At 31.8% G+C, this 10,300-nt stretch overlaps 2 protein-coding genes across 2 annotated transcripts; both read left to right on the forward strand.

Moving 5' to 3' along the window:
- Positions 1-5,136: 5,136 nt before the first annotated feature.
- LOC130903377 (uncharacterized) lies at positions 5,137-7,003 on the forward strand. Its single transcript, XM_057815441.1, has 3 exons — positions 5,137-5,415; positions 5,544-5,803; positions 6,623-7,003. The coding sequence occupies exons 1-3, from the start codon at positions 5,215-5,217 to the stop codon at positions 6,918-6,920; spliced, it is 759 nt and encodes a 252-aa protein (XP_057671424.1). The 5' UTR covers positions 5,137-5,214; the 3' UTR covers positions 6,921-7,003.
- Positions 7,004-8,505: 1,502 nt separating this feature from the next.
- Positions 8,506-10,053, forward strand: LOC130903394 (uncharacterized). The gene is made up of 3 exons (XM_057815462.1): positions 8,506-8,796; positions 8,885-9,141; positions 9,706-10,053. The coding sequence occupies exons 1-3, from the start codon at positions 8,593-8,595 to the stop codon at positions 9,986-9,988; spliced, it is 744 nt and encodes a 247-aa protein (XP_057671445.1). The 5' UTR covers positions 8,506-8,592; the 3' UTR covers positions 9,989-10,053.
- Positions 10,054-10,300: the final 247 nt, after the last annotated feature.

The raw sequence follows: 10,300 nt of genomic DNA on the forward strand, positions 1-10,300 counted from the left end.
ATTGTCAGAGCTTCATAATATTATGCAATTATGGTAAGAAAAAATCGTGATAACTGATTTTCTGTTTTATTGTGAAAGAAATTGTTTCTTTGATGCCCATTCCTAATATTATTCGGTATTGTGAATCTTCAGTAAAATTATTTTGAGCTGTATTGATGTCACCTCAATTTAAACAAACAATTCCGTAGATATGTCTGAATTTAGCGTCCATCAAGGAGCATCCGGCATCTTTGTAGGGTAATTTGAAAAAAAACTAAATAACTATAAATTTCAGTACCCCCTAAACCGGAAAGATATCATTTATGACACCTTATTGAAACTTATTATTAAAAAAAGTGCATTGGTGAATATCATGCCAGTTTACGGGTTAACTAAGCGGGAATTCCTGGATCCTTTAGTGATATTTATACTGAAATTTATCTAAGGTGCGTTGTTAAATAGATTTGTAGAGCAAACAGTTTAGCAGCCTTGATCAACATTCCGTAAAATAATAATGACCAGAAATGAGATATTTTTTATTGTAGAGTCTACTAAACTAGTTCACCATACAAAGGCTGGTAATAGAAAATACTGCAGCAGTTGCTGTATTCGTAACTAAATCTACACGGTTAAAATTGTATGTTTCAACTAGATATTTTCACACCAAAACAACCAATTTCACGCGAAACAACCTTATTCAGAAAATATCCCAACACTAGCCTTTCAAAGGAAAAGAATGCTGTATCAGAGCCATCCAAAACTCATTTTTTTGTAGTCCTTCAGATTTTAGAATATTGTACAATCATACATTGTACTTTAAGTATGAAGAGAAGAAATCTTCTTGCTCACTAAGATCGATACTGGGACTTTCTTTTAGAAATTGAGTTTCGAATAACCAACTGTGATAAATGTCATTTACATATATTACAATCAAACCGGATGAAAACCGCACAGAATCGATACAAATTGATTTAATTGCAGGAGGCTTGTATCGAATAGTCGATTCAAATGAGTTGAATGATGATTATGATGACCATTCCAGGTATTTATATTTGTGGATAATGAATAACCAAACCCACCAAAGTTAACACTGACAAATAATTTTTGTCAAATACCTTGTAGAACTTATTTTTTTATGAAATTTCGAACTATAGCTTTCTATCGCCTGTTTTTGATTAATTCGATCCTCTTTTTGGTCTTGTTTACTATGTTGAATGCCTTTTTAAAATCGACAAAAAGCACCAAAAATCCTCACGTCGATCTCGTCATATTTGTAAACCTTAATTGCTTTTACGATGTGTTTATATACAGTTCGCATTTTAAATCGTTTAAATTACTAAAATTACTTATGTCACGTCGTATTTTTAGGATTTTTATCAAATATATTAATAAAAATATAGTATATAGCTGACGAATATATAGAAATTTTAAAAAAGCAATTAACAACGTTAACGATATAAATAAAATTTATTGTAAAATTGTTGGAATGTTGAGTAATAACATTTTAGTAGTGAATATTATTTGAATTGGTAAAATATGTACATTTAAATGCTTATTACCCTTGAATAAAAACAGTAGAAAGCATCGAAACTAGGTCATTATTATTTTAAAATTTTATCAAGATCAATTAGAATCGATACAAACTCTAATTTAAAGTTTGACCTTACTAAGATCACATTTAAGAATAATTACAACATTTATGTACATCGAAATATGATTTTTAACTAATTTCTCTATACTCTATTCACGGATTACGAGTTTTTTTTACTGAAACTGGTACTACAAGGGATGTAAGAGAAATAATGATCAATACGAAGAAGTATTACAAAATCACTTGATTCCTCAGCTCAAAGAATGATTTCCAAATGGAAAACCATCCACTTTCATGCAAGATGGAGCTCCCTGCCACATTGCTCGGTCTGTTAAAGCTGGCAGAAGAAAATAATATCCCTCTGTTGGATTGGCCGGGTAATAGTCCCGATATGAATCCGATTGAAAATGTGTGGGAGCTAATATAAAAGAGAAGTAGCTAAGGATGTAATTACCAACAAAATCCAGCTTTTAGAAAAGATTATTCATGTGTGGAATCATCATCCTCAAATACAGGATAAAATACAGTCTTGCATTGAAAGCATCTCGCTCAGAAGTAAAGCTTTGATAGCGGATGAAGATGGCTCAAATAAATATTTATTTTACTTACATTATTTTCACTTTTCTGTAAAATTTAATAAACATTCGATTTTCTAAATCATTCTTGTTCCATTTATGTTAAATTAATTGGTCGTTTATTAGATAATATAAAAATAAAAAACAATGCAATTTAAAATAATAAAACGGTACAATATTACTCGGTAAGTAATATTTTACATGAAATTTGGCCAGGTACTGTATGTACAATTCTTTGTATACTATTAAACAGTCAAAGTATCAGTACAGTCAGATGGGGATGCAAAAGATAAGGAAAGACACCCGAAAGCAGTCTCGTTAAATTGCGAGATAAAAGCTCAGACAGAAAGAAGTCGAAAAGCAAAGTTTGATTTGGATTTGCAATACCACAAGCTTGTTATCAACATCAATAATGTTCGTACCAACATTGAAGTCACTCGTAGTTGTTCTATTTCAGCCAATCTTCATGCTATAATTTGATAATCAGCTCTGGGGATACCAAACATTCATACATAGCATGAAGGTTTAACAGGATGTTTCGCAATATATTTTTGGTGAGTTGTGGGCTCTCTAATACCATTGAACATATATATCTGGTTTCATATTTCCAAGTATACTGCGTTTTTAAAAACTTTTAAAAAGAATACATGTTCGTATGGTATAAATTATTGATTTACAACTCGTCGTCAAATGTAATAGAGTGAAGAGAAAAATATGTATTCCACCATTAATATCAATCCTAGTATCCTTATACATTCATGATTCAAATTAGTTCAGAGTATGTGTCCTAATCCAAATAGCAAACGAAAATTGATACCGAAAAAAAAATGTAAATCAGAAAAGAATTTCTCGACTATTATTCTGGATGAAATTGTGTGCGAATCTCGAGAGAACACTTGATTTAATTCGCTTCTGAACTAGGTTACTTGTTGCTTCTGAAAAGCACTCTGTCGTCATGGAAACCGTCCTTTCGGCAGTAAATTGAAGTTGAAATACCGGGTGATAATAAGACAAATATATTTTCCCCGTAACATCCCGGTTTTTAAAACTAAATCTAATTCAAAATTTGCTATAACTCGAGGAATTGTCAGATCAGCATTACTTCAGTCGGTTTTAGTTTATTTCATTAACTGTTTTATCAAAAATCATCTCATCTTTCTATAGTTTCCACGATATTTGTTTCTTACTCCTATCACAAAATTATAAGTAATATATACTGACTTTCTTGCCTCGAATCTATCCAAACATCTACAGCTCTAACCTTCTAGAACAATCTGTACAAAAGGATCGTCTACAACTCTCTACTATTTAAATGAAACTTTGATCTGAGTCCTCTCATATTATTTGAGATATTGCAAGAACATTGGACTAGAATTGCTTCAATTTGTCAATTTGTTCAAACTTGGAACTTAAATAAGGGAAGATAAAAACAAATTCCGGACTTGTCAACCAAGAACTGAACTACGTCTAAGCTAAACTAAGCAAATTCAACTAAACTAACAGGAGCTAAGCTAAAAGTAAGTTGTTTGTCCACCAGCTAATTATAATCAGTTGCTTTTTGTATGTGGAGTTCCAATTCAAATCATCTTTATCATTTTGTTTAACATAATTACAGTATTTTCAAAGTAAAATGACAAGAATTGAATGAATAAACTTGATTGAAGGTTAGTAAAATTATGAATTTAGTACTGGATCATTGGAAGGGAACCAACAACTTGGCTCAGTTATCAGAAAGTGATAAATGATTTATTAGTGAACCAATCCAGCGATGTTGGATCCCGGCATTCGGCATCAATCACTCGCACTCCGAATGAACGAAAAATGAAACGTATTGACACGTAGCACACAACTACATGCAGCTACGTAACCTAAACTAACTTTAGCTCTTGATCGACAACCCGTTTTATAATCTGGGTAAATTAGATGAATAATGAATTCCTCATAGAGTTTGTAAATTCCGTTTATATGGTTTTGAAAGAAAGGCTAACGTCTCGGATTAGATTTCCGTATTTTCATGATCTAGACGGAGTCTAAGAAGATGCTAAAAGTTTCAATTGCAATCTAATGTGGGTATTTCTTAAGTCTCCAGTCTATAGTAGAAGTCTTCGTCTCGCAGAAGTTTGATGTTGCCAAATTTACAATCGACAAGATATGAAGGGGAAACATTTGGTCGAAATAAGTTCAGTGATTCAATAAATTTACCAAAATAAGCTACAATTACGAGTAAATAGAAAAAAAAAATAATATTACTACCATTACATATCAAATTAGGAAAAGACGACAAGATGTCTACGATATTAACGTATATATAAAGATAGATTAAATTGACGTTTCGATTTTTCTTTAAGTCTTTATCAAAATATTGAATTTCAACTTAAAAGCTGATTTTTTTTTCATATATATAAGTTATAATTAAATGATTTCCATAGTTTCCATTCTCAACAAATGCTTGATGATTATAATAAATTAAAATTGAGGGATCTAGTTTTATTCACCACCCGGTATAGTCAATACTTATATCGCTACCCTACGTCATCAACTACTGACATAAAATTAATTACCCTGTGCCCTTATGACACATTTCATTCACTCGAACTTTTTTCCATTATAAAGGAAGACAATATAATATTACGACCTAGTTATATTCACAATAATCTATATTAAGAATCATAATTAAAATAAAACTTTATAATTTTATTAAGCATTATTATATTTACTATGAAAGATTGATCAAAAGTAACGTGTTTATGAAAAATTTCTGTCGAAATATGTTAAACAAAGGTGGCGCCATATTAGCATCAGGGTGAATTCTTTGCATCAAATATTTTATCAAATTGTCTACACCCTTGTCTACATCAACGCCATTCTGGAATTTTCTGAATCAATTTTCTCTCTACTCTCGATACGTATTATGTAATAGGAGAATAGTTTTCTTTTTTATTTTCAGCTAATGTCACGTCTACACAAGTGTCACTTGTCATTAAGGTTGTCATATAATTGACAAGATGTCATCTCAACGATTTATTCCATAAAAATTAATATCTCTGTGATATTTCAAATGTTTCCAAAATGGTAGCTTTAATAGGCGTGGTGATAGGATTTATGCTGATAATATTTAATGATGAAATATTCCAATACTCCCCACCGCCTCCCGGTCCCTTAGTTTCGTCGTATTTATTTCTTTTGGCTTTATTTTTACTTCTCTGTGAACTTGAAGTTTATCCAGCATCGTTGAGAAAGTTGGGTACGATATTTCAAAATATTATTGAGGTAAGAAATAATCATGTTTGCCTTCTTCAATATTAAGTATCGATTTAAAAAATAAAATAAACGTACACTGAAAAGAATGGTTCGTTATAAAAAGTAAATATTTTGATTATTTTTAAACTATCTTACAGATGTTTATAGCTGCTTTTATAGCTGAAATTATTATAGTTGGTTTTTGGTTTCCCTTAGAAGCGAATGTGATGCGCGCTTTGGAAAAATCGGCTGATGTTATCGAAGAATTAGTTTGGAGCGATAATTATTGGAATTGTGATACTCTATGCAATATATTGAGAAGCAGAATCGCAAGATATGTTGTTAGTTATATGCTTAGTGCTTTCTTCCTCATTATTGTACTCCACGCGTCAAGAGCCATTGATTTGAGAGCTTTAGAGTAAGTGCACTGAAATTTTTACTTCAGTAGCAGTTTAAACAATGAAAAATTCAATGAGACATCAACAAATGATTTATAATAGTTAGAATCTGAGAAAAAACATATACGAAACTTCCAAAAAGCATTCCATGAATTTTCTTTGAATTATACACATCATTCGACGTAGAGTACAGTGAAATACATTCAAAAAACTAGTTGATATTCGAGATCTCGAAAGTTTCAAGCGATGTTCAATAAGTTCGATACTATTTTTATAATAAGTTTCTCAAATTAGTCATAAACTGCCGATATCAACTCTTAATTGTTGGGAAACCTTTCACCTACCAGTCTGGACAGAGAAAATCATCCGAGGAGGGTCAAATTGGCCAATAGCTGTGTGAGCTGGAGCATTGATGAAACAACACTTTCCAAATGCAGTTGTTTTTACTTGATTTTTTCACTCAAACGTTGCAATAAGTTCGCATAACACTCGTCGTTGATAGTTTTTCCATTTTCAAGATAGTCAATGAAAATTATCCCACGCGCATCCCAAAAAAACTGACGCAATGACCTTGCTTGCAGATGGAACATTCTTCGCTTTCTTTGGAACGGGTTCTCCCTTTTTAATCCACTGTTTTTATTGTTTTTGTGTGTGTGTGTGTGTGTGTGTGTGTGAAGTGGACCCACGTTTCATCCATGCTTATGAAACGGCGCGAAAATTTGAATTTATTTCTGTGAAACGTTGCCAAACACTCGCCGGAAACATCTGCACGATTAGAAGGTCAAAATTAATATCTCGCGACAGTAAATCAATACATTTAACAATTTTTTATTTTTCAGCGAAGGTGTAGATTGTTTTATAAACGACATCGTCTTCAGAGTTAAGCGTAATATCAAAAGACAAATAAAAAAATTGACAAATCCAAAATATACCGAAGACATATCTGATAGAGTAGAAGATCAACTTATCAGGCAGTTGGTAAATGGTACTTGTTCCGATGATTTAACATCTCTAAATGGAACTAAATTACAAACGACACAAAACAAAAAACGAAGAAGATCTAGTAGAATAAAAAGAACTAAAATGAACGGCGGTAATGGTGAGGGAGATGATTATGGTAATTGCATATATGACTAACGGTACCTACTATACTTCGGATTTTTTGAAATAAAATATTATGTGAGAAAAATTTATTAAAACACTCGAACAGTATCAAATTATTTGTTGCGCTTTTCCTTCCTAGAATTAGTTATTTGATTTGGGTTATTGTCAGATGGATCATCTTCACAAACATCTAAATAAGATTCCATTAACAAAAACGAATATTTTTATCAATTAATTCATTTATTATTATTGTTTATCTTCCACTGCGAAGCCGTGGAAGATACGCCGACCTCTACCAGCTATGATTAAGCAAAGAAATCGGCGATCTCAAAAAGTGATACCTGGACACTTAGACACTTATTTTCCAGGCTTACCATCCTACCAGACCCTGTAGAAGATTGAAAACACAAAGCGGTGATCTCATTAGATCGCTTACCAAACTTTCACTGCTCTAATACCACATAAAATGTAAAATTCTTTAAGCCGTAAGAATCTCCATTAATCAACCAGATTCTACTCGAAAAAGTGAACTAATGAAAAAGCTTCGTGCTGGCTCCACATGGAATCACATCCCTCGAATGCCGTTAGATTCAACTTCATCGCCAAACCTGTTGGAGATCCAGCTCAAAAGTTAAATTCTTTATTTTGAAAACGATGAAAGAAATGATTCGAGGAGTCGAAATAAGCATGATGGTTACCGCCACTGGATCAACTGCAGTATTTGAAGTCTGCGGATACACCGATGAGCAAGATAAATCCTTCATAGACTACCCTAGTACCATTTATCAAGAGAAGCAAATATGTTACAAAATCACTCGGAAGAAACGGACTCAAACTAGCTTTTGATACAAATATTAACTATCTCGAGATGACCTTCGATAAAAAACTGACAGAAACAACACCTGCAAGCAGTAGATCACAAGACATCGTACAACTTCTTTGGATAGCGATTATTTATCCTAATTGTATTTGATATTTTCTAAAAATAGTTATTTATCTAACAAGTAGCTTGTTTTCGACGAATGTGGGCTAAAAACCGACAAAACGTGGTGATAAAGCGGTTCCAAATTCACGCGCGCGTAAGCCTTATACTACTTATCTCACTAACACAAATTCCATAATTACCTAACCTAACCTAACCATAATTTTGTAGGTTATAATCTGTAAATCAACTGTTTGTCTTAAGGTGTAATATCATGTTGACGTTCGACGTTAAATTAGGTCACGTGATAAAATTTTGACTTGAAGGTCATTTTAAATACAGCGTCGAAACTAAACGTTGTTTAGTTTTTCATATCGGGTATTTAACAATATGTGATACGCTCGTTAATATTTAATGAGGGACAATTTATATTTATATACACTTTATGTTTATAGGTTGAGAAACTATTAACCGATGTAGTGTTTTTTCTATCGTTTTAAAGCTAGTTCGCTGCATTAATTTAAGATGGCGCTCCAGTCGGAATTAAGCCACGTCATTTGACACTCTAAGCCAGCGTTGATTCTGCAACATCTATTTGCTCTAGTACAACACTGGTCTCTCTCTACTCGTATATATCTATGGTTTATATTTTGATGTTATAGTGACGTTGATACGTGAATTGAATTTCATGTGAATCTTCGATTATGATAAACCGAAAATTTTTTTGTAATGTCAAAATCATCGCGGCAAAAACTGAAATTAGTTTGAAGTTATAGAAAAATTATGGGAAAATTTCTCTCAGTGATAATATGTTATCTATTAATTTGCAGCGGATATCAATTTTTCAGAGAATATACACGCGTTAGCGACGAATCTATGTGGCCTTCATATATTTTTTTGACTTCCGTACTTTTGCTGCTATACGATTTGAGGTTATACCCGAAAACTTTGAGGAAACTTGATAAATACAGTCAGATCACGATTGAGGTATATTCTACAATTCTACAATCTTTTTTACCAATACAAAACTTTTTGGAATTAACGTTCATTAAGTGTATCAATTTTTTTTGTTTAGTTTTTAGTAGCACTATTTTTGATGGAGCATATTTTATATGATTTTTGGTTTCCACTGGAAACTGGTACTGAAATGGCACTAATAAAACTGGCAGATAAAATTGATGAATCTAAAATTGAAAACGTACAACAATTCGAAACTGTTTCCGAATCGATAAAAAGTTCGACGTGTAAAATTATAGCTATTTATATTCTCAGTATATTTTTCTTATTGTCTGTTCTACATGCCATCAGAGCCGTGGATTTCAGAGCACTTCAGTAAGTTAATTCACAATAATTAAATTTTAATACTTACCTAATGGCACGCAACTCATCTAACAACATCTTGTAGATGGTGTTGCCTATACGTAACATATACACAGATGACACAAATCAATTTCAAAACACAATTATTTTGGTTTTATACATTTTTTTAACATACTTCTACTAATCTATATTAACTGGGTTGACAATTTTGTTATATTTTTTGTATCTAAATTATCATCAACTCTATTTTGAAGTAAAAATCAACCAAAAAATTATAATCGGCTTACAAACGTAAATAAGCAACCCATCATTGAGAATTGTACAGAGCTGTACTCAATAAAACAAGCCAAGATAATTTCAGTAAAATTAAACACAAATTTGTTGCTTCAAAGTTTTATTAGTAACTTAAAAATTAGACTAAAAGTTACATGACACTTTTTGATGAAATTTACTCATAGAGCTATAAAAATATGGTACTAGAGCTAATTTGAGTTTTATTAATTTTGATTTGATAAGTAATTTACGTGAACCGACTATGAACTAAGGGGTAGATAAGTTTAACTGTTTCAATTTTAGGGACGGCCCTTCTTGTTTTTTCGGCGACATTTCGTATAGATTAAAACGTTTCCTAAGGAAAAAATTGAAGATTTTGGGTATTAAGAAACAACGAAAGGTGAAGATTCAAGAATCGAAAGAAATCTACAAAAGCGACTGTAATGGAAAACGTAAAGTCACCGAAAACACCTCATTAGATAATTTTGTAATTGAAGATTATGATGGAGTAGATAATATAGATGACGCATCTCTTCAGTTCAATGATTTCGATATTCCAAACGATAATGATTTGTTATGTGATTGATATAAATTTCTCTGACAATTAAAAATGTAATTTAAATTATTCCAATTAAATTATGGAAAAACTTACATTACATGGATAATATAATTTGGATATTGAATGGTCAAAAAATTTAGTATTGAACAATTTAATCATAATAAATATGAAAAACACGAAATAACTTAATAGGATCACAGGTGACCCTAGACGATTCTAAATCGAATGTTTCACATCAAAATTTCCATCCCTACTCTACCCACGTTCACATACCAGCGCTGCGTCAAACACTCAAAACTTCGTCAACATAAGAACCACTTCTCTCTTTACACTCTGTCG

Source organism: Diorhabda carinulata, chromosome 2 (assembly GCF_026250575.1).
Source record: "Diorhabda carinulata isolate Delta chromosome 2, icDioCari1.1, whole genome shotgun sequence".
NCBI classification, from domain to species: domain Eukaryota; kingdom Metazoa; phylum Arthropoda; class Insecta; order Coleoptera; family Chrysomelidae; genus Diorhabda; species Diorhabda carinulata.

Coding starts and splice junctions, on each gene's coding strand:
- LOC130903377 (XM_057815441.1), top strand. CDS start 5,215: ATGGTAGCTTTAATAGGCGTGGTGATAGGATTTATGCTGATAATATTT. Junction 5,416..5,543: donor TATTTCAAAATATTATTGAG/GTAAGAAATAAT, acceptor ACTATCTTACAG/ATGTTTATAGCTGCTTTTAT. Junction 5,804..6,622: donor ATTGATTTGAGAGCTTTAGA/GTAAGTGCACTG, acceptor TTTATTTTTCAG/CGAAGGTGTAGATTGTTTTA.
- LOC130903394 (XM_057815462.1), top strand. CDS start 8,593: ATGGGAAAATTTCTCTCAGTGATAATATGTTATCTATTAATTTGCAGC. Junction 8,797..8,884: donor ACAGTCAGATCACGATTGAG/GTATATTCTACA, acceptor TTTTTTGTTTAG/TTTTTAGTAGCACTATTTTT. Junction 9,142..9,705: donor GTGGATTTCAGAGCACTTCA/GTAAGTTAATTC, acceptor TTTCAATTTTAG/GGACGGCCCTTCTTGTTTTT.